The sequence below is a fragment of the Pelobates fuscus genome, chromosome 2 (genome assembly GCF_036172605.1).
Source record: "Pelobates fuscus isolate aPelFus1 chromosome 2, aPelFus1.pri, whole genome shotgun sequence".
Taxonomy (NCBI): Eukaryota; Metazoa; Chordata; class Amphibia; order Anura; family Pelobatidae; genus Pelobates; species Pelobates fuscus.
The window spans coordinates 319,275,197-319,302,867 of NC_086318.1; the positions used below are offsets into that span (position 1 = coordinate 319,275,197).

The 27,671-nt window shown below is 41.8% G+C and overlaps 1 protein-coding gene across 2 annotated transcripts in view; it reads left to right on the forward strand.

The window, feature by feature from the left end:
* Positions 1–608: 608 nt before the first annotated feature.
* PDSS2 (decaprenyl diphosphate synthase subunit 2) overlaps positions 609–27,671 on the forward strand; it is a 304,080-nt gene continuing 277,017 nt past the window's right edge. The window contains exons 1-2 of one of the 2 annotated variants that reach the window (XM_063443542.1): positions 609–828; positions 8,811–9,087. In XM_063443542.1, coding sequence (XP_063299612.1) covers positions 8,831–9,087 — 257 coding nt within the window. In that variant the 5' untranslated portion in view covers positions 609–828; positions 8,811–8,830. The remainder of the gene's footprint in view (positions 829–8,810; positions 9,088–27,671) is intronic. The other variant, XM_063443541.1, reaches the window with a different exon arrangement.

A 27,671-nucleotide genomic window follows, 5' to 3' on the forward strand; every position in this document is an offset into this window, starting at 1 on the left:
TTGTAGTGGAGGCAGGGAGTGCACCCGAGGTAAATTTTGACTACTTACAACGGGGGTACCAGGGCACTTATTGTGCCATGAGCACTACACCCCGCTGAATTGCTTATGGTACTTGGAATGTTCCTTTAATTCCAAATTAAAAAAAGGAATGCTAAAATCACCATGAAGTAACCACAGCCGAGTTATAGATATATTATTATATATTTTTTTTACCAAATATTTCCACTCCAGTTCTTAATGAAATACAATTCATAGTTTCATGAATGAATTCCCAGTGTATTCAGACTCGAATTTGCTACAATTCAGAGTTCAGTGAATAAACCCACTTGCTTACGTGTGGCACAAATGAACATTGTCTGTCTGAAATTCTGCCATTTCTTAATCAATTAACAACAGAATAAATAAAGATTTTCATTTTAATAGACACTCTTATAAATGTATATTTTTACATTGACACTTTGCGTTTATTATACACCATTATTATCTTCCCACGCCATTCACACTGCCTGTTCTGTACTCTGGGTTGTTTTCCTCCCCCCATCTCCCACAGGAGGCGCTCCTCCTCCTCTCCCTGTTCTGTGTTCGCGTTGTTTATTGTGTATGTATTTTGCCATGCACGGGCTTCCGTACACAGAGAGTGTGTGTCTGTGACATGTGCTTAGACCTGCAGCCAAAACCGGAATTGTTTGTGTGTACCGGTAACCCAGCATATGTCTGTCCCTGGAATGGACAGGGATTGAAAATAGGAGTACACCACAGGCTGATAAGGGAGAATACAGCACTCGAATGACCCCCTGATAGTGTGTAATATATCCAATACTTTAACACGTGAGTATTTATGTCTGGAACTCTTTGAACATGTCATGTATGCTGCTGGAATGTTTGTATTTTTGTATAACACATATAACAGTGACTATTGTAGTAGCAAGATTGTCAGCCAAGGTGCTGGCTGAATAACATAGGAGTGAGAGTACTGCAGAACACCTCTAATACCCACTGTTATACCTCACTAGTGTACATCCAGAAAACTAGATTTTGTTAACTATTGCAGATGTAGAATAGTCCATATACTTACTCTGTGTGTGTCATCATCATAGTGTGCTACACTGTGACCTTTATCACCGTCCTGCAGGTCACCTTTATGTGTCAAGTGCTCTATGGATAGACCTTCCAACAAGTCTGGAATATAAAGTGTAGGTAGATAAAAAGTAATCTGAACTGTTCATTAAACTTTTAAAATGGTCATCTAGGGATTGATCTTGTACTTGCCCTGTATAAGTACCTTAGGTGACCCTTTAAATAGTGTTATAGTAGTTTACTAGACACCATAGTTTAGCAAATAAAATCTGAATTGTAAAATTCAGGCTCATGTAGTCAAACTTTGACTGTAACTGAATTGGTAATTTTTTTTTTTTTTTTTACACAAATGTTGCCAATGAAATGTAGTGAATTAAAACTTAACTTATAAACCTGAGATAAAAAGTTGAAACTAAAGCTGTGTTGAAGAATTTAAAATTATTTAGTGGCGCTATTTTTTTTTTTTTACCTCCTTTGTTGTATACCAAGGTTAAAAAAAAAACAGTTGCCATGTAGATACAAAATATGGCTTGAACTTGTCATGTATGTATGAGAACCTCCATGGGGTTTATTCACTAAACTCTAAACTGCAGTGAATTCAAAACCCAATTGAAAAAGTTGGGCAAAAATCATTGTTTTTGGAAACATTTTGCAACTCAAATTTGGTCTCAACTTGTTATTTTTGCACGCGTTTTGCAAGCAATGTAGTGATTACTGTGTCTATGGTGTATGGAGTTAACTGAGGTAACGGAAGATCCTACACTGGAGCTTCCCACTCTTCTATTGGCAAAGATGTTTTGTGGTTTGATTCCTTACATGGGGGGTGGGCACTTCTGGCACAATAACTACTACTGTGCTCTTCATTGTTTGTTTCTTGGAGGTGTTCCTTCATGATTTTTAATTCACTACATTTTGGCTGTTTAGTGAATGAACACATTTCACTCTGCTGTAAGAGGTTGCCCTTGTTGTTGATCGTCTTACAGTTATCCACAGTGAGGAATCCACTGAGGTTATGTCACTGAACTGGTAATTACTGATGATTGTCCAGGGATTGGCAAAGTTTGGTCAAAATAGTTGAAGAAATTCACATTCATGTGAATTTCAAATTTAAGGCCAGAGTAGCTAAATTGGAAAATTCTCAAAGTCTGCAATCTTTCCAGTTCTCCTATTTTTGTCTAAAATTTGAATTGCAGGTAAATCTCACTTTTAGTTAATAACCCCCTGTTAGTTTCAGATGGCTAAAGTGAGTAAAAATATAAATTACCTGGCATGTAATAGTATTCATTTTGGTGTTATAACAGGACCTTATAAAGAATGCACTCACTATGTCAGTCTCTAATGACAGACTCTAAAATACTAAAGGGTTAGAATGAGAACTAAAAGTGAACTTCAAATTTAAGGCCAAAGTAGCCTAATGGAAAGCTTAGTTGACCTTAAATTTAAAATTGACTTTGCGTTAACTTGGAATTTTCAATTTTAATGGCAAAAGTGTGTGTGTGTGTGTGTGTGTGTGTTTTGAACCAGATGAAATCCGTATCTTGTAATGCCTTTTTTATTGGACTAGAAAATTCTGTAAGTCCAATAAAAAAGATATTACAAGATACGACTTTTATCAGTTTTTTTTTACAATATATATATTTGCTTTGAATCTAGGAGCCAGCTACAAAAGTTGAGCCTTTTTTGTTGTTCTTTTTAAAGCTAACGACTTTATTTTCAATGACAAAAATACAAATCGTAAAGGGACACTATAGTCACTAGAGCCACTACAGCTTAATGTAGCGATTCTGGTGGCTATAGCTTACTCCTGAAGGCTTTTTGCAGAGCCTGCGCAAAATCCTCCCCATGCTTTCCTATGATTATCTCAGCCATGACCAAGGCGGGACCAGCTGCGGCGAGACTGGAATGGTGTGAGAAAAAAGGTTAGTAAAATCCTTTCCCATGCGATCGAAGGGGTACCGGTCACCTATACAGACACGCAATCACTGTCTGACAAACGTGTTCTCTCACACACTCACAAATGATTTGTTTTATTTTAATTTACTTCCACCAACCCTCCTTACCTTTGGGAGAGCTGGTGTGGATCCTTTTCCTGGGGTTCAGTGGAGCTGATGTGATCCTGTAATGTCCCATGCCACACAGGTCAAGACAGTAATTACATTTTCATGTTTCTTACGGTGTAATGCTTTGTCAGTGTTGGAATGAATTGTAATCCTTGGACGTGATGGTCATTATTTCACTTCTAAAAGATTCTAGTCCTTTGAGGATAATTTAAAGTATTTGCATATAAGCATATGTTAAAGCAGTATGATTTGCCTACCTATACAAATAGTGCTTTGATTAATATATTTAATATATATCTTTCTCCACTGCTTATAGTGTTCTAGATATACATTACTTCCACATTTTGTTTAATTGTAATCCTTTTTTTTTTTTTTTTTTTTTTTACCCTTCCATATGGTATTTTCTTTTTGTTTTGTTTTTTTGGTTTTTAGTCTGGAGGTTTTTGTATAACAAAAAGTCATTTTTAGATCTCTTTTAAACCACATCAGTGAGACCTAATACCAGTCTGCATAGATATGGCTATATTTTGGATTGATGCATGATTGTATACCAAACCATGCTTTATCAACCTTTTGCCAGTCATTTTATCATAATTTCATCAATAAGGGTATATAGTTGAAGTAAAGCCATCATCCTTGTTTGAGAGAATTCTTTTTTGTACATACTTTTCTATTGATTAAAAAGGTACATGCTGTTGAGGATGTTGGGTTGACCAAGAAAGGAATCTGTCAAAATAAAGCATTGTTCTGTTCGCTCTTATTTTTGTACTGCCCAAATTTGCAACCCACTGCAGTGACTGTATTATCCTTTAGTCCAATCTCCTTTTGCTTGGAGCTTCAGGCCAAGCCACCTTGTTCAAGGGGGGCTGCTCAAACAAAACTTAAATGAGGCTTCAAGCACCATAACTACTACAATTTGTCGCACGAGCAGTCTACTATAGTAGTTATAGTGCTTAGAATGTGCTGTGAATGGAACACTGAGTGTTATTGGAACTGTAGTTCCATCAGATGGTTTTAAAGTGCTAGTGGCATGGCTTAAGTGTTGAGTATGATAAGAATTGCCTATTTCATACATTTTTAAATATCTATCTTAAAGGGCACTATAGGCACCCAGAACTATTCATGTCAATGCCCCCATTTTAGGCCCTTCACGTGAAAACATTGATGATCTGCAGGAACTGCAGTATTTACATCAATGAGTTTATATGCCTCTAGTGGCTATCACTTCTTCTGACATAGCAGAGTAAAACTCTGTTATTTCAATCACATGGTCTCCAGCCTCCCAATACTTTCACATGGGAAAGGATTAGATTGGCTGAAATTATTGATCTTGATGATCTCAGCCAAGGAGGCATGCAGACCAGCGCTGTGTCGGAGAAGAGGTAAGTAAAATACCTTTTTTATTCCCTATACGTGGGGCCAGAAACCTTAATGACCTCCAGGACATTATAGTGTCTGAATACTTTTGTATTTATAGAGCTATAGTATTCCTTTAATTCCTCATTATGTATCTCACTTTATCCCCCTTAGTTATCTCTCTCTCTATTCCCTTTCTCTTAGTTATTCTCTCAAATCCACTCCCTTAGTTTTCTTATCCCTGGGCTCTAAAAATCCCAGATTTGTTAGCATGCTCCGTCCAAGGCGACCGGCCGGCTGAGGGAGCATGGCGGCATGCTGCCTTCCAGCTGAAGGAGTGGCGTGGAGGCGGGCGGCCTTCCAGCTGAAGGAGTGGCGTGGAGGTTGGCGGCCTTCCAGCTGATGGAGCCTGAAGGCGGGCGGCCTTCCAGCTGAAGGAGCCTGTAGGCGGGCGGCCTTCCAGCTGAAGGAGCCTGTAGGCGGGCGGCCTTCCAGCTGAAGGAGCCTGTAGGCGGGCGGCCTTCCAGCTGAAGGAGCCTGTAGGCGGGCGGCCTTCCAGCTGAAGGAGCCTGTAGGCGGGCGGCCTTCCAGCTGAAGGAGCCTGTAGGCGGGCGGCCTTCCAGCTGAAGGAGCCTGTAGGCGGGCGGCCTTCCAGCTGAAGGAGCCTGTAGGCGGGCGGCCTTCCAGCTGAAGGAGCCTGTAGGCGGGCGGCCTTCCAGCTGAAGGAGCCTGTAGGCGGGCGGCCTTCCAGCTGAAGGAGCCTGTAGGCGGGCGGCCTTCCAGCTGAAGGAGCCTGTAGGCGGGCGGCCTTCCAGCTGAAGGAGCCTGTAGGCGGGCGGCCTTCCAGCTGAAGGAGCCTGTAGGCGGGCGGCCTTCCAGCTGAAGGAGCCTGTAGGCGGGCGGCCTTCCAGCTGAAGGAGCCTGTAGGCGGGCGGCCTTCCAGCTGAAGGAGCCTGTAGGCGGGCGGCCTTCCAGCTGAAGGAGCCTGTAGGCGGGCGGCCTTCCAGCTGAAGGAGCCTGTAGGCGGGCGGCTGGGCTGCCAGAATGTAAATAGGCGGCGAGGGAAAGAGCTGTAATCTGCAAGCTTTTCTTGCTCTGCTCTCTCGGCCGCCATGCTGTGATGCTGGGGTCCAGAATGACATTATGATGTAATTCTGGCCCCAGCAGAACTAAATGGCACGTGGGAGCAGAGCATGAAGAGCTTGAAGATTTCAGCAGCCACGCAGGACCTCAGGGAAAGGATCCACTCCAGCTCTCCCAAAGGTAGGTTGGGAGGGCTTAAACTGAATTAAAACAAATAAATTGTGAGTGTGTGTGAAAAAAATGTGTCTGTTTAGGTGACCCCCCCCCCCCCCCACACCCAACCCCATCGTTCAATTGGGAAAGGTAATTTTTTTTCTAACCTTTTTCCCCACAACATACCGGTCTTGCCGTTGCTCGCCCTGCCTCCATGGCTAACATAATCAAACCTAATGATCTCAGCCATTCCAATGCTTTCTCAGAGGAAAGCATTGGGAGACTACTGTCAATGTTTAAGAACACTCCACCAATCAGCAACTCCTCATAGAGATGCATTGAAGCAATGCCACTGAAGGTGTCCCTAGGCAGTAATGTAAACATGGCTGTAGACACCTGAACCACTACATTAAGCCGTAGTAATTCTCGTGACTATAGTGTCTCTTGTAATTTTGTCGTTTGAAAATAAATCTTTGTTAGTTAAAAAAAAACAAAAAAAAAAAAACCTGGCTCTTAAACTTTTTAGCTGGTTCCCTCTATTCAAATCAAATTTGTCAAGCCCTGCCATATTCCCCTCAGGTCTCTCTAGGTCCCTGCCCTAAATAATCTTTCCTGCTACCGTGTTGCTTTCTTTTCTTTGGAATGTACGTCATTGAACTCAAAATCGAAACATAGATAAAACATGAAATGGATAATTTGCAGTTGCAGGATAAAAAAGTGTGAATTGCTACATACATTTTTATTTCACACATCTTACAAGTACCTATTTGTTAATTATAAGGTTATAAATATAAGTAAGCATAATATTAAAGAGACACTATAATCACCAAAACATCTACAGCTTATTGTATTTGTTCTGGTGAGTAGAATCATTCCCTTCAGACTTTTTTCAGTAAACATTGCCTATTCAGAGAAAAGGCGGTGTTTAATATACAGCCATGGGATACATCCACTGGCCACTCCTTATATGGCTACTAGAGGCGCTTCCTGGGCAACATTCAGTGTCTCCACCTTCTACATGGAGACACTGAACTTTCCTTATAGATTCAATGCATCTCTATGATGAGATGATGATTTGGCCAGGGCGAGTTTGGCATCACCCCCGGTCTGCCTCCTTGACTAAGATCATCAGAATTGACATTCTCAGGGAATCCAATGTTTTCGTATGGGAAAGCAGTGTGATTGGATGAGATCATCACTTATGATGATGTCATGAAAGGAGACAGATCAGGGGAAGAGCCAGCACCAGCAGACTGGAATAATGTTTTTACAATATTTATTGGGGGACGGGGGACCAGGGAAGCTAGATAGTGTATTTAACACTATAGGTTTATGAATACATGGTTGTGTTCCTGATCCTATAATGTTCCTTTAAAAATCCTGGCAAGTGACTAGAGGTAGGCATATGAGACAAGTGCATGGGGACATGAAGCAATAACAAATCCCTGCCACTTTCACTAGACTAGCTCTGGCTGCACGGGATTTGAGTCTGAATTGCAATAGACTAACCACTGACAGCTTGGTCATTCTAAAGGATCTAATATATCCTGCGGAGACAGCCAATTAATCGGTCTATCCTCCTAATCTATCAATCAAATCCAGCCTAATCTGTCTTGCTGATCAATGCAATCAATACCGGTATTTCTCAGCAATTCTTTAAAAAACATATGTGGACATTGTCTAAAAAAAAGAAAAGAACCCGGACAAATTAACTTCACTGGGTACATTTTAATAGATCTCTCTAGTAGTAGAATTGAACCACCTCTGCATTTTAATATCCAATAGTTTTGTGCTACCAGTGGGCCAAAAGGCTATGAAAACTGGAAGTGCTTTGAATTATTAATTCTAAGATTATGAGTTTCAGTGACCAGAATAAACAATACGAGCTGTAAATCTTATTTGCTAAAATTGCAACTTAAAATCTTATATCAGGTATTCTTGAGATGTTAATTAAAGGGTCTAAAGCTTGTAAAAATAGCCCTTATATCTAATTAAATTTTCCCCCTGATTCAAACTACATTAATATTCCTGCAGTGATTAAGTGTTGCCAAACACATAGGACCTACATGACTTCAATTTTTACTAGTAAATTATTCAGTGATCTTGTACTCCAATGAATTGTACACCAGCTATTAAATGTGTGATTATAGCCGTGGTTAGCACTGTTACCTACAAATGTATTTTTTATTATATAAAAGCCCTTACTGCCAACAAGCAAAAAGCACACAATGGTTGAAAAATAGAATATCTGAATTATGTTCAGTATGTTGATTCTTTTAAATATGGATGTGAATGTAGAGGGGTCCTCTATTCTACATCTGAAAACATACAAGGGACTGGAGAAGAGCAGGCAAAGGTGAGAGAAAGAAGCCAGAATGTGAATGACCTCAACTTCATATTTGTGTAGTTATGCAGCTAAAAGCATCATCATCGGTTTGATAATTCACCATGAGAATATGCCCCATTCGCAGTGAGAATCTACTCCTACACCTTGCAGACTAGGAGCAACATGTCTGTTGCTGACTTACTGCTCTGATCTACACATTAAGCCTAGGTTGATGGACCATAAGGTACATCAATAGCCGATCCACACTTTCTAACATTTACCTAGATTACATGACTTATTATTACAGCCCCTTTATTTCATTTTCTGTACACTTTTCTTTTTTACCTATAAATTGATATCTGTCCTATAGAAAAGTGCAAGGACCTTCCATAATTTCAGCAAGAAGGCATTTTGATGTACGTTTGGTGAATAAGGACCTGGTACTGGCAGCTGCAGTTGACTTTAAAGTGCTCTCCTTTTCTCTGCATTTAGACAGCTGATCTCTTGGCAATGTCAGGCAGACTTGTAAGTTTTGAGTAGGTTGACTGAACATCACTGACCCAGATAGACCCACTGGCAGGGTTTTATGTGTGGTCATTTACTTCCTACGCATGCCACTGCCTACGGTGCATATTTATATGAACATATGCTTGGGTTTATATTTTCTTTTTTTTCTGTAAAAGTGCAGTATTGGACTTATTTCCATATAAGTTTGTCAATGTTGTCATTAACTTTATCTTTTCTTTGTGTTTTAGGCTTGGTATTTGTAGTCATCATGTCTTTGGTCCAGTGTGGCCTTCGCCGTTTTGGAATGCTTAGTTATAGCTACAGTGCAAATAGAAGATTCAGCCTCTTCTCCAGCTCCACGTCTGCCACGCAATGGAGCAAAGTTGTCTCAGACGCAGAGAAAATTGTGGGTTATCCGACTTCCTTCATGAGCCTCCGTTGTTTGCTGAGTGACGAGCTGAGCAACATAGCCATGCAAGTCAGGAAGCTGGTTGGGACCAAACATCCTTTATTAAACACAGCCAGGTACTGCAATCTGTCACTACATAGATTGTCACTAAGATCCTACCTCAGCACCTTTAGTACAGTAAAATTTAAACTGATACATATGTATATATATAAAGTAATGACTCTGGTGCCTCTAAGGTCAACTGGTTTTCTGTTTCAGTGGGCAAGAGACACTGTGCATGTGTGAATTCCTACATGCTGCTCCATGTACAGCGCTTCTCTATAGAAAATAAAAGTAATTTTGTCAAGCACCACTACTGAATACTACTTATACAGAACTGTATAAAAATCTTTAAAAAGTTAAGTCCTTCGTCCTCCTCATAATACTTTAATATCCCCATGAACACACCAATGCCCCAGTTGTGTGCCTGGCTTGCGCAGGGTAGGTAGATAGAACTCAAGTTTTTGTTTTGTCAAGTTTTATTTTCCCAGAAAAAAGAAAATATTTTGGCTATCTTTCATAAAAAGAAAACAGTCTGTACTATAAGGGATGCAATGAGTGCTCTGGTTTTTTTAAAAGCAGCCATTCCACCTGACAGCTGGGCAAGAACATGAGAGAGACCATAATAGAAAAATATCCAGGTCACATGGAGCAGAGATCCGTCATCACTCGATCACCTAATGAGAATTTGGGCATCAACTATAAGAAGTTTCAGTTGGTGGGAACATTAAAAATTCCTTTCAGAAATCCTCTCTTTCAAATTAAAAGAAAATCAACTTGTTACAACAGATGCCTCAACTTTCAGTTGGGGGGGGCTCACATGAGAAACATTTCTGCAAAAGACCAACGGGCAGGTTGAGACTCCAGAAGATCTTCATACTTCAGAGAACTAAAAGCGGTATGGATGACTCTTAAGTTTCAAACGCCTTCTCCTACTTCAGCATGTTCAGGTTCACTCAGACAACACCACTACAGTGGCCTTCATTAATAAGGAGGGTGGAATACGTTCCTATTCTGGAGAATCTTTGCACAAAAATCATGCTAAGGACAGAGTTACATCTTCACTCTTTAACGACCCATCCACATCAAAGGGGGCTTCAATGCCTTGGCAAATGCTTTAAATAGGAATCGCCTAAAACAGGGAAATAGTTCTTTTACACCGGAGACCTTTCTAGGAGAACCAGAAATCGGCCTTAAGGCCTCCAGAAATCAATAGAAAAGTGAAGAAGTGTGTCTTAATCAACGGTTCAGACCTTCAAGATTTCTTAGATGCCCTAGCTTTTCCTTAGAATTTTCGTCTGGCGTACATCTTTCAATCAGATATTTTAGATTCAAAGAAAAAAAAAAGTCAACTGGTAAAGTGTACTCAAATTTGGAGAACATTTTCTGCCTGTTTTTTGGCTGTTACAGTGAATGCATTTACAAATCCTATTCCCTGCTTCCTGAGGTTGTTCCAATTGGGTTTTGAAAAGGTTTACATGCTGTTTCTCTATGAGTTCAAGTATCTGCTATCCATTTCTATTTCAACAGATTTCGCTTTGGATCCTTTGGACGCCAGATTCTAAAGAGCAGTTTCCAACTTGCTTCCCATTATTCATGAACTCACTCCTACTTGGCATCTTAATTTAGTTCTATTTTCCCACTATGATCTTCCATTTGAACCTTTACAGGAATTACTTCAGCTAAACATCTGGGTCAACTTCAAGCTTTGTCTGCCTATCCTCCTTATCTAACATTCCATTTGGATAAAGTTAAATTAAAGATTCGTCCTGCTTTTTTTCCTAAGGTGGCCTCAGTAGATAAGATTAATTAGGGAATCGTTTTGCCTACCTCTTGTCAAAATCCACAGAATGAGAAAGAAAGTTCCATTGTTTGGTAGTTAAAAGAACTGTTACTTGCAAAAACAATTATGAAGGTCAATGCTAAGAGCATTTGTTTGTACTCTACCAGGGCTAGAATGATAAAATGATTTGTAGCCCCCAAACGATCCTTATCCAGATGGATCAAGGCAGCATTATCTCTGGCCTACAAATCTTTACATTTGTCTCCTCCTCTACATTGTAAAGGGAAAATGTCATGACTTACCTTGTCTTCTGCTCCCCCACTGCGATCTCATTAACCCCTTAAGGACACATGACATGTCTGACATGTCATGATTCCCTTTTATTCCAGAAGTTTAGTCCTTAAGGGGTTAAAGAGGTGGGTCTGCCTGCTCTCCGCCTCTGTTCTATGCTGATTTGCCCTGCTTTGGGACACTTCCCCAGGCAGGGCAAAATTCCTCCACGATGCCGAGCAGCACTGGCTAGTGAGTTACCATAGCAAACACAGCGCATGTGGACAGCAGAGGGAGCTTTTCTGCTTCCCCTGTTTCTCAATTCTTTATCATTCAGTGTCTGCCAAGGACTTGAGAGAGAGAGAGTTTTTTTCCTAATCTATACATTTGCTTGCAAAACTGCTAGCATAATATATAGATATAATTTTAAGCTCTTTTTAAAGATCTAAAGTAGTATATTTGATGACAGTTTCCCTTTAAAGCTCATTCCATCAGAGCTGTATCTACTTCATGGGTATTGAAAGCCATTGCTACACCAGCACAGACATGCAAAGCTGCCACATGGTCCTCAATTCACACCTTTTCACGGAATTGCAGATTAGCTATACAGGCCCTTGAAGATATTGCTTTTGGGACGCAAGATGCTTCAAGCTGTGGTGAAATGAAGATATCCAGCCCTTTAAGATTGCTTCTTCAGTCTTCTTGTTGCACAGCCTGTAATCTGAAGGGAAAAGAACAAATGTTTTACTTACCGTAAATATTTTCCTTAGGACTAGAGCCAATGCACTTCTAAGTCCCTCACTATTTCATAAATTATTTTTGCATTAGTTAGCTTGTGTACTGTTTGGGGCATTGGTGTGTTCGAAGGATTCTATAGTAATAATAGGAGGTGCTTAACCTTTTTACATTTTTATATACACACACACACAGTTCTGCCTGCCTTTTCTGCAGCAATTAAATGGCAGTATCCCACTTGTTGCACTGCCTCTTATCTTAAAGGGACACTATAGGCACCAGAACAACTACAGCTTATTGTAGTTGTTCTGGTGAGTTTAGTCAGCCCCTGCAAGCTTTTTTTGCAATAAACACTGTATTTTCAGAGAAAAGGCAGTGTTTATATTAAAGCCTACGGACACTCCTTTGTGTCCGTAGGCTTTCAAGGTGGGAAATCATTGGATAGGCTGAGATAATTTAACTGATGATTTCAGACAAAGAGTTGGTTCGGAGGCAAGGCAGTGGTGGCACTGGAAATAAGATAAGTTTTAACGTAAGGGGGCAAGTCACCTAAATGGTGATTTTAACGCTTTATAGTGAGGAAAACTTGTTTGTGTTCCTTTAAAGAAAAAAACATAAACGTTTAGGTAAACTTTTGTCTTTCCATAGCAGCCACAGTGAATGCACTGTGGCTGCTATGCTTGGGAAAGCAGAAGGACCATCTTTAGGAAGTTTTTATTTATTTTTTCTGCTCTCCCTTGTCCGTCAAATCCTTGTGTCGAAGATATGACTGAGAAGTCGGAAGACATCTTTTCCTGATCTATACATTTGTTTGCTAAACTGCGGTAGATGAAATCCTATTGTTTTTAAAATGAGCATAAGTTTACTAGTACCCTTTACAAGTATAAGATTACAAGTACCCTTTAAACACATTTTTGTTGTTTAGGTTTTTAAAATGTGTAGAGAAAAAAAAAATGTCTTATCTATAGCATGTTATGTAGCTACTACAACTGTCTTTACCCACTTTTTTAATTAATAGATTTTTGACATTTACATATCAGAGGGCTTCTGAAGACGTTTGCAAAATTCAAATGCGTACTTCTTTTAATTGTACCAGTCCGTCTAAATATCTTTCCTCATATCTACCGTAGTTTTCTGGTTTCTGACCATTATTTGAATTACAACTGCATTCAAATTGACATTATCACCATATGAAAAATTAGTTTTAATTTCAAATCTCTGCATTTCAATTACAAATGCAACTGCAAAGGTGAGTCATTAATTTGATTGCTGGTTAGCCATATGTGTCAGTGATCTGACAATTTGCACTTTGCTGCATGAGTTTTTAGCGCATTTTGAGTCAATTAACTTGAATTCGCAAGAGGGTGAACTCTTGATGGCTTAATTGCAGATGCATAGGTCACAAAAACTGCAGAATGATTTAATAGTATGAAAAATAACAGCATGTGCCACCCATGGACAGCCTGTATTTTCAAGTCAAAGCTCACCGAGAGAGATACTCAAAGGTTATTAAAAGCCTCACATGTACATCTTTTAAAATCCTCTTTCACTGTGTTTTCTTACATCCTGAATGGTTTACATTTTGAGAAATCAAAAGAATGATTTTAACACAAATTATCTTTTACCAGCAGTTAGAGACAATTTAAACACTATAACCACTTATAACCAATTATTTGGCCATGGACTACTGTGTTGCTGACCCACCATTAATTGTTAAACTATTAACTAAAATAAATCGTCACATTGGTGCTGTGCCTTTGAGTTTCTCCTAGTCTTTTGATTCCACTTGCTGTGTACACACTTCATGTCCTTAAAGATGAACTTGGCTGTAAGCACTCACTGAGTTACTCACTCTGAATACCAAATAAATTACCAGAGAATTATCACATTGAAAGTTGGGCTTAGGCCAACTGCTACTCCTAATAGGTCCCAAGGGTTATTCCAAGCAAGATGACCACTTAAGTGAGTCTGCATATGCGCAGCAAAATTAGGGCCATGTTTGCCAGCCTGGAGCAAGAGTTCTGGACTGCCTCATGTCAATTCTCTTATTCCTTTGGATAGAAAGTGCATACATCCGATACTCTGTCAATGAATGATAGGATCAGCATCGGGCTTTTGCTGCACTGCAGACACTGGATGCACATCACTTAGTAGGACAGGACCCTTGAACACAGCAGGACTCTTAAGAGGGCAAACCATTGCAAACCAGTTTGCCCCGTTACCAGAAAATGGTACAATGCACTGTAGTAGTTATGGTTTTTGGAGTTGCCATTTAAATGCAAATGTTTCTCACCTCCTCAATTTCCTTCCCTTCTCAGATCTGAAAGGGGAAAAAACCAAAACTGTTTAATAAAGACTAAATAGGGGTGAGGGGAAAAAATAAATAGTAGGACAGGACCCTTGGTGAGTAAGTATTGTTTGTATTTACGTGTTTTTATAAAATTATATGGTGAGACTAGATTGTATTGGAGTTGTGGTTAGATATTTGGCTGATCCTAAAATTACTATGACCCACCCAGGCAAATAGGTATATCCCTGTGATTCCAACCTAATCTTTAAAATGGTTGGTAAAATGAAATATCTAGGTTATTATAAAAAAATCGTCATTTCTTTAGAGGAATATGTAGTTAGAGCCAGTAGTACGAGGTAGTGGATAATGATTTTCATGTAGTAATGCTTTTGGCTGCTTTGTTGCATTTTTGGTTTTGGTGTACATTTGCATATTACTACTCCTATTGTGCGAATCAAGATCGTTTTGCATTTCTCCAGTTTTTTTGTGTATAAGAAGCTTAATCTGGTTAGCAATAAGTTCTGCTTATACCGGTCATAAAATGTACCATGATCCAATGACTGATCATAGGAGTCTCATTTAACTGTATCCCTCCAGCCCTGGGCTTAAACACAGTCCACTGTTCCGGTCTCAAAAGTCCCCTGTTGACCTACAAACTGGTCTTGATCTCATGGACTAGTGACAGGCTTCTGTAGCACCTGTTGAACAAGGGCCATCCGAGGATATGAGCTGCGGGTATGGGAATGTCCCATGATTAACTGTGGCTCAACAAGGAAGTGGTTCCCAAAAGAACCAGGAGGTCGAAATCAAAGCCGTTGTTAACGCATCTGCTGAAGCTTCTCCACCATCGGCGCTGCGTCAGGGTCTAGCCCAGCTGGTCTTGGCTTGGCTTTGCATCATAGTAGGTCAGGTTGGAACGAGACTGCATTAACGGCCTCGGTATTCGTCACTGGATTTAGACAGGTGAGGCAATAGTGTTTGAGCTGCAGGCTGTACCAGCCCATAAACTCTGGCATAGCTCATCAAATTTGGTCTCAAAGCGTTGCACCCAATCCCAGCTCACTGGGCATGCTTTACTTTGAGTTGCCAGGCGGTTGCTGAAACGGTAGAGAATAAGGTGGCTACTGCAGTGTAGTTATTCCCACCGGGATACCCCCTACTGGTCCTGATGGGGGTGGTAGTAGGGTTTCATGAGATTTACTTTGGGATGCTCGGTCCCAGGCGGAAGATTGGCCACCTCGCCCAGCCAGAGTGCCAGCGATCCCGGTAAGCCACTGGGCCAGATTTCAGAATAAGCTCGTATAAGTGTTTTTTTGGGGGGGACTCTTAGTGTCCCCTTTGTTAAAGTTACCGTCTGTGCTTGGCTGTGAGCTATTTGCCTCTTTGTTTTTTTGCAGTTTTAGCAAGTTAATTGCTTGATCTGGCAGGAGCTCCTGGAAAATACATCTGGACAGCTTGAGAGTCAGGCTCCACCCCCGGATTGTATTTTTAATGTCATGATTTGGTGCATATTGTCTGAGCCCAGCAGCATATAAACTGTTTGTTCTTAAAAGTAAGTCTTGTTAGCATAAGCATTCCAATTATGTGAAAATGCACTCCAGAATTATTGAAGAACTATGGCCTCTGGATAAGCTTTTCACATGATTACAACCTGTTAGAAAAACATTCTAATGATTTATCTACAAGTAACCCAATAGACTTTAATGGTGACTCTGTAGATCAGTCCTTAGAAATGTTTTTCTAACAGTTATGTGACAATTTAAAAAGTATAAAATAGGGGCGGGGCCGGACCGCCGAGCCGAGTGGTCGCAGGGAAGAGCAGCTCCTGCATAATATGGCTTACCCACGTTATAAATCGTGATTTTCACGGACCCAGGCGACCAACAACCGTGACCGGCAACACAGACGGGCTACCGGAGCTGGGGAGAGGCTTGCTCCCTGAGTTCTAGTCCCCCGGAGGAGGTTTCCCTGTATCATTTAACGGGATCCAGCCTGGCGGTGAGTGGAGTGGACGGCCGCCGCTCCACTATCCCGCCCAACGGAGTACGTCATGCACGAAACACAGCGGCGGTTCCGGTCCTGAACCCCCCCCCTCTGGACCGGGGGGGTGATCCCGGTCCATGCCCCAAAACTGAGATCGGAGGCATTACCAGACCACCGTGCAGGCCCAGGGCCAAGATGGCGGGGGCCACATGTGCGAAGACCAACCTGCTGAACCCGAGCCAGAGAGCAGATTCAACCTGGCATGGCACACAAGGCTGCAACTCACACCACAAAGCGGTACCGAAGCCCAGAGAATCACCGGGCGCAAAGCCCTGCAGACCCTGCTCGATACACTGCTCACGTGGATGGGGCTGCCCACGAGACCGCTTGCCCTTCTTCTGGGCTGGGCGCTCACCAAGAGGAACCCCTCTGCAGCCTGCCATACACCCTGGGAGAAGATGGGGATCGAAACCCAGGGCCCACGATCCTGCTGATGGGATCAATGGCATAAGGGCGCGAGCGCCTACAAAGGCCTCAGGCCGAAGGCTAGTGGCATCCGGACGCAGTACTACCACAACACCTGGGAAAATGGAGGACGGACGACATCCACCTCGAGACACAACAGCGTACCCGGTGGAGTATGAAGACGAGCAGGGGGAAACTACCACGTAACCTGGACTTGGGCCAAAATCTTTGAAACAGCCGGACGCAACATCTTTGTACATTGCCTTGGTCTGACCGATAGACTAGCCGCACACACCTTGGGGCGCAGCAGGCAGGAACTATGCTCATCGGGACACATGGGCATGCAACACTGGGCAGCCTGCAGCACCAAACGGGACATTAATACTCGCATCACTTACCATGTATAATTTCTTTGCCCATACTAAAAGGCGAGACTTTTTGCTAAACTTGATGGCCCCTTCATAACCTTTGGTGTTGGGCAAGATCCAACAAAGTTTAGCCTGTACAAGTCACAAGGTGCCGGTCTTAACGCTCCTGCCCTACCAATGTCACGCATGTGTGGCTATACGAGTCTAAGGAGCGCTGTTATCTAGCCCTCATATCTAGCTTGCATCTAAGCATATACTCAGCAACTCGTACCAGCGTATAATGCCTGTATGCTCCCCTTGTTATGTCTTCCTTGCCTCCCGGCCACTTACTCATTGGCCTCTGCATAGCATAGTATATATTTGACGTGTACTTAACTACAGACCTGACTCCCGGGGCCAATACTATAAACATGTGTACCTTCTATGTAATTGACTAGCATTTCCACAGGGCCAACTGCATGATACCTAGCATGTACCCAAACAGACACAACACAAATAATCGCAGTTGAACCCTGTCCAGCATGTATCCTAATCCTAACTATCACCAAAGCAACCTTATCTTTAACAATGTTTAGCCTATTTTACATGACCCATCCAAGTTGCGTTTATGTCCTTTGTTTTGACCTCATAGAGAGGCTTTGGTGATCTGCTTAAGGCTCTCTACTTTATTATAAATGCTTTCCTCTTGTTAGTAATCTTATTGAATGCTTAAAAATATAAAATGAGGCAGTTCCTCATGAGAGATGATGTACTGTATTGACGTGACCCCAATCTGTATGAAAACCGTACACCCCCTCTTTATTCTGTACCCCACTTAACAAATGCCTCAATAAAAGAAAGATTGACAAAAAAAAGTATAAAATAATAGCCTGTCCCTACGTCCTCAACAGTATAAATTCTGCCTTTTCTGAGGAAAGACAATGGTTACACTGCTGCCTAACCCCACCTCTAGTTGCCGTTATTCAGGGAAAACTCTTCATTTTAGGCCAGTTATATATATATATATAGTTATATATCCTTGCACTCACGCTCTCAGCAAATGTTGGCCGGGTGCTTGCAGTCCAGGGAATAGCATACAATTGTGGATAATGACCAGCACTCACGGACTTGGTAAAGTTAAAACTTACAGTTTATTGTTTTCCATATTAAAAGATCAACGTTTCAGTTCCCTCTGGAACTTTCATCAGGATCAGGCATTCCAGAGGGAACTAAAACGTTGATCTTTTAATATGGAAAACAATAAACTGTAAGTTTTAACTTTACCAAGTCCGTGAGTGCTGGTCATTATCCACAATTATATATATATATATATATATATATATATATATTTTTTTTATTTTTTTTTAATTTTTTTTTTCATGTTCATCTCTGATTCTTAAAGATGATAAATTCATGTTTTTTATAACCGGTATGATTCAGACATTGGGGGATGATTTATCAAAGCGTAGCGATCACTAAAATCGTGTAAAGTTATGATCATCAATGGAACAATGGGATGTGTGTGCTTGTCCATTGATTTCTTGGCTGATTGCCCCAAACCGTGCCACCTTCTGTCATTCAGAATTCAGAATTATTTTCAGACACATACGCTTTGATACAGTATAAATATGTCCCTTTAATTAGGACGGGTTTCATTATTTACTGCTCTGTCATTTTACCTGTGGCTATAACCCATTTAGAACTTCCTCCTGACCCTTAAAAAGTTATTCTCAGTTGCTCTGAACATTGTTCTTATTTATTGTTCCCAGTGGAGATGTGTAGCCTCTGGAACTTGAAAAAGTTAAGTAAAAGTAAAAATCAGGTTTCTTATTATTGGTTCTGTTTCTATGTCACAATCTTATCGGTCTGTATTACATGGAATTTTCATTGATTAGGGCAAGCACTAATAGTTACAGTGAAATAACATAACCTCCTAATAAGAGCTCACCTGTGGTAACATTACACATCATGTGCAGATGCCACCAACCAACTTAGGCGTTGTAAGTATTGGACAATGTGCAGTAGTTTTAAATGCACACTCCAACAAGAGGTGACATTCATTTGTTTTTAGTCAACACATTACAAAAAAATGCAAAAATGTATTTAAAACACACTTTCGGCTGTGATGTTCCTGCCTTTTCTGCATATACACATGCTCTGCAGTGAGCTCGACCAGCATGCTTCTGTTATTTTCATTGAAGCTGAGGATTTTCCCTAAAACCCTGGCTAGTAGAGATGTATATAACATGCTCTTAAATACTTGGCAGCAATTACATTTTCCAGACAAGATAAATAGAGCTACTCCATTCTCTATTTTGGGAGTGGAGTGATAGTGATCGCAGAGGTAGCTGTGAAAGAGCCAGCCGTGAGACGCAATGTGCACTCATGGCAGTAATGTTTAAAGGAAAACTGGAGGGGACTCCATTAGTTTATAGTTAACACATTTAAAAAATGTGCAAACATTGAGGTGTGGATTTATATAGCATATTGGGCATTGGATTAAGTATATACTTTGAAATTTGTTACTAAGGGAGAGAACGTTCATAGTGCAACAGTCATAAAACAAATGCAAGAAGGATAAAATGTTATGGTACTTGAAGTATCCCTTTAAGCTACATTCTGTAATTCTAGGGTCTCCAGACCCCTAAACAACTTCAGTTTGCTGAAAAGCTTTATGTATGAAGTGTCCTCGTTTTCTTCTTCTACTTCAAAAATTGCAGATTTCAATAGAAATTGACACTTTTATATATTAAACTGGTTACACCCCCATGGCTTTCAAGCAGACAACAAGTAATGATACTTCCTGGTTTCGTTGGCTCAGTGCAGATGACCTCAAGAGTTGGCAAGTGCCCAGAGCACCTGACTTACAAAGACTTCACATTGAGTTGCATTAGGAAGTCTGTGATTGGACAGCCGCAGAAAGTCTAGGCCGGGTTAGGAGGGGGAAGCTTGCAAAGGCAGCAGACCAAAGAACTGCAGATTTTGCGAACTAATTTTTAGATATATCTCCAATGAAAAAAAAGAAAAACATAATTAAATGCATGCAAGTTTTCTTTTGAGATATATCTACTAAACAGTGCTTTTAAAATTTATTTTGTATTTGGGCAGTTGAGTGTCCCTTTAAACCCTGCTGTGTTTGTTTCTCTTCCTCCAACACATGTGTGCCTTGCCCTGCTTGTGTTGGACTGAACTAGATGTAAAAAAAAACAAAAAACTTTTAAAGAAAATAGATCATACGAAAATAAAAGTATGCACATGTTAATAGATTATTTTCAATAGTTTATTCAATGATACAATTTCTAGAGCATATTAGTCCCCATTTACTATACGTCAAAAATAAACCATATTATCTACACACTAGTAGTTGTAGTTGATTTTAATGTTGCTACTGCAAATTCAATGATTTTAGGCAGTTAACAAAATGCATATTTTTTTCTTTTGTGTAGCCAAGCCTTAATTATTGCAGAGAATATTGATTACACAGCACACATTCATCTCGTGCTGAGCAGTAGTGATTTTAATATATTCATTAATAAAGTGAAAGTGTGGATTCTTGGTGTTACAAATCATTCATGACTTTTGAAAATGTTTACATGAACTCAGGCCGCCATGCTGGGTTATAGATGCACAGTTTGGACTTTCCATACAAGTATTGCTGTGACCCATCGCTTTAGCTCTTCTGTTCTGTTAATGATTTGAGTTGACATTACAGATGACAGGTCCACGTTGTCATGGTGACTGGAATGTAGAATAGATTTTCTTTTTCTGTAAATCACCACGAATTTGTATCCCTTGCTACTTACTGTGTGTGCCTGTATTGTGGCTTTCCAGCCAATTAATCCCTACGGCGATTATACGTTTTGCAGTATGCTCCCAGGAGCTTATGTCCAAACGCCTTTAATAGCTACTATGCACCAATTTAATAGAACCACTGAATATGCGTTAAATCTAGACAATAGCATAAGCTCAACATGTCTGCACAAATTTCTGCCCAATCTCTGTTTCTTTTAGCACATAGTACGCATTTGTGGTACTAAGTAAATGCTACATATGCAAACTGTTATATATTTTTTTTTAATTCTTTATTTTGGTTGTGCACGGAATGAACAAAACAGCCGGCGTGTGCCACAACAGCGACATCCGGTAGAATAGGTGAACAATGGTATTCCACGTTATGGCATCTGATATTCAGGCACATTTTTTATAATATTTAAATGATCTCTAATACAGCAGTTTAGGTTCACGTTTGGTTTGGAATATGGTAACATATTGCACATGTCATGGAGACCTGGTTAGAGAAGGGACATATGAGGAAAGCATGGCTTGTGCATGAGAATGTACACAGATTGTTAAGTAATAATAAAATAAGATGAACAGGATAACAGTACTCATTACTAGTGTAGAGTGAGTTGCACGCTGTAGTCTAAGAGTGTGTAACATAATGATTATTAGGTTATGCACGTCTTAAGTTCACAAAGTTAAAATGGTAATGACAGCTGTGAGGTAATAAGGACATGTAAATTGACAAAAACTGCACAGGTATTTTACAGTGAGCATGCATAAGTGGATCTTGCCCGTGGTTGTTTGAATAAGAGAGGCAGGAATACACATTAATTACGCACTGGTTGAGGAGGTAGAATGAAATAAAATGCATAAAAACAAAAAAGCATGTAAATATAAGCTTAGAATAACCACTGGGTGGTAATCATGTATATTTTGACGTTGGATTAGCAGTAAGCCGTTATCACCAACAAGCAATCAGCAGGAAATTTGGATAGCACTTAACAGATGCCTATAGGTAGAGAGACCCAGTTTTCCCCGCAGGTAGTCTCTTCAATGGGGCTCCCCTTTTGGGCCCGGACCCTGTGACAGTCCATGTGGCATGTTTCCAGAATGGGATCCCTGTTTTCGGCGGGGACTAGCCTCTGCGGGTTGCCTTTCTTGCTCACCCGGTTTCCAGATCGGCTGGCCCCTGGGTCAGGACTTTCTCGTCGGTTCTGAGGTGTGTGGGAGTGCTGTATAGGAGTTTCGGATGCGAGGGGGTAACTTGCGTGGTCTGTGGCGTCGTACCGCAGTGCAGTTCCCTTCTCGGGGGATCCGTCGGCGGGCGCGTTGGCGAGCATGTAGCTTTACTGTGTGCCTTTCGGGCTGAGTAGCTGTTGCTTCATCCTTCTTCCCATGCGTGTTAAGTATATTGAGCCGTAAGATGTTTTTTCCATGCCTGTGCTTCCAGGCTTTCTCGAAGTTGCAGGGTTTGGTGCTTGGCGGCCATCTTGGGCCCGACATTCGGTCTGCAGTACGGGCGGGAGACGTCAGGGTGCAGGCTTGTTAGTTTGGGTCTCGAGGGTGTAGACCGGGATCACCCCCCGGTCCAGAGGGGGGGGAACAGGGCCGGTATCCCCGCGGGTCCGACTCTAAGCCCCGAACAGTAAGCGGCAGGGCAGCGGCTGTCCGCCCCGCTCGCCTCCGGAGTAGGCCTTAAAGTCGGGCAGGATTCCTCCTCCAGGGGACTGTAGCCTGTTGGGCCAGCCTCACCCTGGATCTCAGGGCTCTCTGCCCGTCTAGGGCCACCGCTGCCGGCCGGTTTTGCGCCAAATTTCGTGGAAAAATAGCTGTATTTAATGTTATGCTGCAGGAGCTGGTCTCGCATGCGACCAGCCAGCTCGGCGGTCCGGCCCCGCCCCCGCAAACTGTTATATTTAAAAATCCAGATGGAATAGAAGTACAATTAATTTGGATTTCCAATATGTCAGGCATTTTCTCTAAGGATTTCTGCAAAAGCCCATTAGAGCAATAAAATAAGCTGAAACCTCCCCACAGCCTCTTTCTTGGTTTGGACCCATGTAGTAGACATGCATTTGCATTCTTAAGAAAGGCAAAATTACCCAAAAATTGTTTTTCAGCCAATTAGTTAGAAAATGATTACAAAATCGTAATTGATTAAATGGCAGAATGTCCTAATTGCTTACTGACCGAGGTGATTCGGTGTATGTTTGGCCATTACAGTGACTTACCACTGGCTCCTCGTTGTTTACCTGACCTGTCCCCCCTAGCAGTGAGTGGGGGCATACCTCCCCCATGCATCTGCTCACCATGTGGGGGCATGTATGCTGAACAATGAGCAGCCATTGGCTACTCACTGTTATAAAAACAGTGGCCAGTTGCTAGTAGCATACTGTCCCTAGTGCCACCACTTATTGGCATTACATGGTGTCTACAGTAAAAAGAACTAAGCGTGAACAGATCACCCTCTACCTCTGTGCCGCATCAATGGGACTGATATAACTAAATATATAAAGAAGAGGCATATGGTCCCTCATCCCTTCCTTCCTCCGTGGCCAGCTAGTGGAGGCTATATTTAAAATTGAGGATGACTTATTGCGGCTCATTATGGCTGTAATATTGGTAATGGGGGGACCTAGTGTCCTCCCCCCAACCACTTTGGGTAGTGGGTGGAGAGGCCACTGTCCAATTAAATAACACCTACCTGAACCTTCACCCTAATAATAGTGAGGGGGCAAGAAATCTAATCCCTGTATTCCATGTGAGCGAGAATTTTGTCTGAAGCCAAATAAGTGACAGAATGTCAAAACTGAAAAGAAAAATATCATCACTAAAAGAATTACAGAAAAGAACAGAAAATTCTGTCTATGCACATCTCTATCCTATAGTATAATAGGAACAGTCATCTTATCTCACCTATCTTCTTTGCTTCTTTACCATTATAGTTTCCTTTATTACAATGGTTCTATATTATTTTCCTCTTATCCCCTTTGTGTTACTATTTATTGTGTGCCAGTCAGCCTCATCTTTAATTCCTATATTCAGTCCTTGCCAAACTTCCTATCACACCTTTCTCCTGTACTATCCTGCCTTATCCCCATTCCTTCTATTCCAGCCTTCACTATTATCCTCATGAGAATCCCTTAGACCCCAAACTATTTATTTATGCTTGTGCACCCTTTCCTTCTCTCTCCTGCAAAGCATCCGGGGAGATGTAGTACACAACATCTGACGTGCCAAAGGTTGCCTGGCCATGCTTATTCTCCGTTTATTCAAGTCTCCCTTTTCCTCCCCTCCCCACGTAATTATACCTTATCACTGTCATTCCTGTAATCTGGGCTTCCCAAACCTTCCCGGTATGCAGGTCTCCTCATTTTTTCCATGTATGCTATTCCCCTTCCATCCTCCTCCCAGCATTTTGTATCCTAACCCTCCTTATTGAGTCCCATTTACCAAGATCATTGGAAACTGCAAATATGCCAGGTAGCCAGCCTATAATTTGAAATAAATACTTTATGTAATGGTATAGTAGAATAAATAAACACAGCACCGCCTAGTGGCATTTACACTTCCTTTGCATCCTTCCTTTTCCTCTGTGTATTTTATTTTTCTCATATCATTCCCTTCTATCATCCTGTCCCTTTTTGTTATTCTCTCTAAATTCCTATCGGTACCGGGTTAGCACTGTAGTGAGGGCTTTCATTGTGGGTACTTTAGACCCTGCTTTTGCTTTAAGTGTAATATGAAAGATGATATAGGTGATAAAAGAATCAGTCCGTTTTAAAAAAAAAAAAAAATCTTTATTTTTCGTTGTGCAAGAGTTAACAAGACCGCTTACTATGCCACAACGGCGTATGTAAGCACAGTGATAATCCAGTTGTACATTTATGTGGCATTAACGTCATGGCAGATTTTTTTAGATGTAGTTATAGTCAGGCTGTATATACATGACGAGTTGTAGGTTTCAACAATATAAACAAGCGAAGTGAGAGGCTCAATCTGCATGAGGCGGTGATTAGTGCGCTATGTGTAGTTACCGCGTGTTATGGGACTAAGGCCCAGGCTATGGACATTAGTTTGTTTTGCGAGATCAGCAATGCGCTAGTTGGTGTATAGTTAGTCTTAAGAAGGTCGGAGGCAAACATTTAGATATGGTGAGCATAGTACTGCAGTGTGCAGTCAGACAGAAGTCTGGGTCGTAGCATAGTGTGCAGCTCACTATATGTGTGATCCAGGCAGTGTGGTATGAGTGGTGATAGTGCTGTTCATGGTGTTTATATTAAGCATTTCTTGTGGTTCAGTAACCTATTCCTCAGTGTGTACATTCAAACGTTATGTAGCACGAAGATGAGAGGCAAAGGGCATGTATTAAGAAGTACAGTAGGTATTATGAGAGAGGTATACTTGTGTCTGCTGGATAAAACAACCATTTACATCACATAGGAAAAAAAAAAAAGATAAGAGGCAGGATAGCGTCCGGTTTGTGTGTAGATTGTATGCCATATCCCCTGTTTTTCAGTGGGTAAGGTAATTGGCCATTATGTCCTTGCTGGTAAGACATTTTTAACTTATGCCCGCTAGAGGGTATACAGTGTCCCGTAGCCAGGATGAGTGCTGCAGGCTGCCCCAGCTTACTAAGGGGTAGCTGTAGCTAGTGGTGGTCCCCTTGGTACCTCAGGTGAAGCATGCACTCTGGCGTGGTACTGCCGCTGTCTTAGCTCTCGTGTGGGGGTTTCTATTCTTAGCTCCACGTGGTCGAGTAGCCACGCGAGCAAGCGGTAGGTGTCGCTGTCTCTGGCGCCGTTTGTCAGTGCTCTTCGGCTAGGGGGTTGCTTGCCGGTGTCGGGAGCTAGGTGATGGCACTTCAGGCAAGTTCACATCTGCCACGGGAGGCTGAGCTTGTTTCATCCTGCGTGCTAGTTTCCTCCAGAAGGTCGCAAATGTGCATTCTAGCCGTGCTAAGATATCGGGTTCTCCCTCACCATCGCTTGGTGTACACGTGGCGTCCGCAGGTTGTCTGTGTGGAATCGTCACTTGCTCCCTGCATAGCCGGGCTTTCGCCCAGGATTGAACTGGGGGGGGGGGGGGGCGGGGGAGAGAGAAAAGTGTACTTGCGATTATTTAACGATTAGTTGAGTTTGGCTTTGGGAGCCCAGCGAACACGCGTCTAGTCAGGAAGCTGGTCAGGCTCCGCCCCCCTCAGTCACTTTTGACACACACACGTTTCTTTAACAATGATCACACTTTATGAATATACTTTGTCATCATTAAAAAATGACAATACTAAACAGAACCACAATTATCTGTCAAAAGTAAAAAAAAATCTGATTTAGACACTTGAATTTAGTACGATGAAAAATGTCCTTATTCTAACACAATTCTTTTACAAAAAATATATGTATTTTCAAGATTTCTTTTATTTTTTAAAAACTTTTTAAAATTCTTTATTTTTAGTTGTGCAAGTGATAACAATGCATCTTACACTGCCACAACGGCATATGCAAGTACAGTTTTGACACAATTGTACATATATATGACAGTTTGGTCTCGGCACAATTTTTATATTATAAAGATAGTCAAGCTATTATAACACGTTTGATGCGGGTTTCGACAATTTTAGCATTCAGAGTTACACGAGTAAGAGAGGCAAGAGACGTGACCCGCTTAAAATAATGATTTGCACGCTATGTAGCACGTTTAAGTTTCATGGGATTAAGTCCCCGGCCATAGTTCTCCATGCATTCTGCCAGTACGTTAACATATTAGCTGGAGCAAAATGGGCTTAGGTGGAACATACATATTGGTAGGGCCATTATCATTAAGTACGTTAAGCAATGGTATTCGTTACAGTACCCTATCTCCTGGAGTGCATGGTCAGGTAACATACAATTCTAGTATAGGATATAGGTATTGTGCAATTGTGGGTGCTTTAGTTGTGATTTGAGAGTTATGCTCACATTCACTAAAGATACAACATGTTTATAACGTAGGAGAAAACGGTAAGTGATGAGAAACAGGATGGCGTTCGTTTTTACGTGAGCATATGCCGTAGCCCTTAGTGGGTGGCCATATAGTCTTACAGTATACCCTTTACCCGATGCCTGCCTGTGGGTGTACAGTGTCCCGAAGCCACATTACTTGCCGCAGGGTCTCCCGGCTCTCAGTGGGTTGGCAGGTTGGAGCCAGCGCTTGAGGGGTTCCATCTGGTACCTTCTTGGTGATGTGCCTCCTGTTTCCCCACCGAAATCGCGGCAGAAAGTTCGTAGAAAGGTTCCCAACCCCAGCTCTATAAGTGCGTTCAGGGTTGCGAGCAGGCTGGAGGCGTCGTCGTCTCCAGCGCCATTTTCTAACACTCCTCTGCTTAGGGGCTGTTTGTCGATGGCGGGAGCTGAGTGATGGTGTGTCGGGCAGGGAGACCCCTGGATTGCAGGGCTGTACTTGTTCCAGCTTGTCGGCTAGTTTTCCCCAAAAGGTTGCAAAGGTGCGTTTTAGCCGCTTCAGGATGTCAGGCTCTTCTTTGCTGTGGCTTGTTAACCACGTGGCGTCCGCCATTGTGATTTGCCCAGTTGTTGCGGGCTGTCCGCGTGGTCTGGTTGCCTGCCCGTAGTATGGCCGGACTCTGTCCCATGAGTGTACCGGGATAACCCCCACCGGTCCGGGGGGAGGGGGGGGGAGTGTCATGTCTCCCGGGTTGCAAGCGAGAGGACAGGGGAAAGCGGCCGTCTCTCCCCAAATCTTGTGCCCGCAGGCTGCGTTCATACAGCTCAGGTTGCTGTGCTCCGATTTTCAATCGAGAGGTATCAGGAGGTTCAGTGAAGCACTCTGAACTCGGGTATGGTGTACTCGTGCAGGTGCGAGCCTTTAACAGCAGTTTTCGGGCGATTTCTCAGTTTTAGCTGCAGGAGCTCAGCAATCTTGCATCTGCTCAGGAAGCCAGTCAGGCTCCGTCCCCAAGATTTCTTTTATTTATATTTTGTAAATAATATTTCAGGAATCCAAAAATTG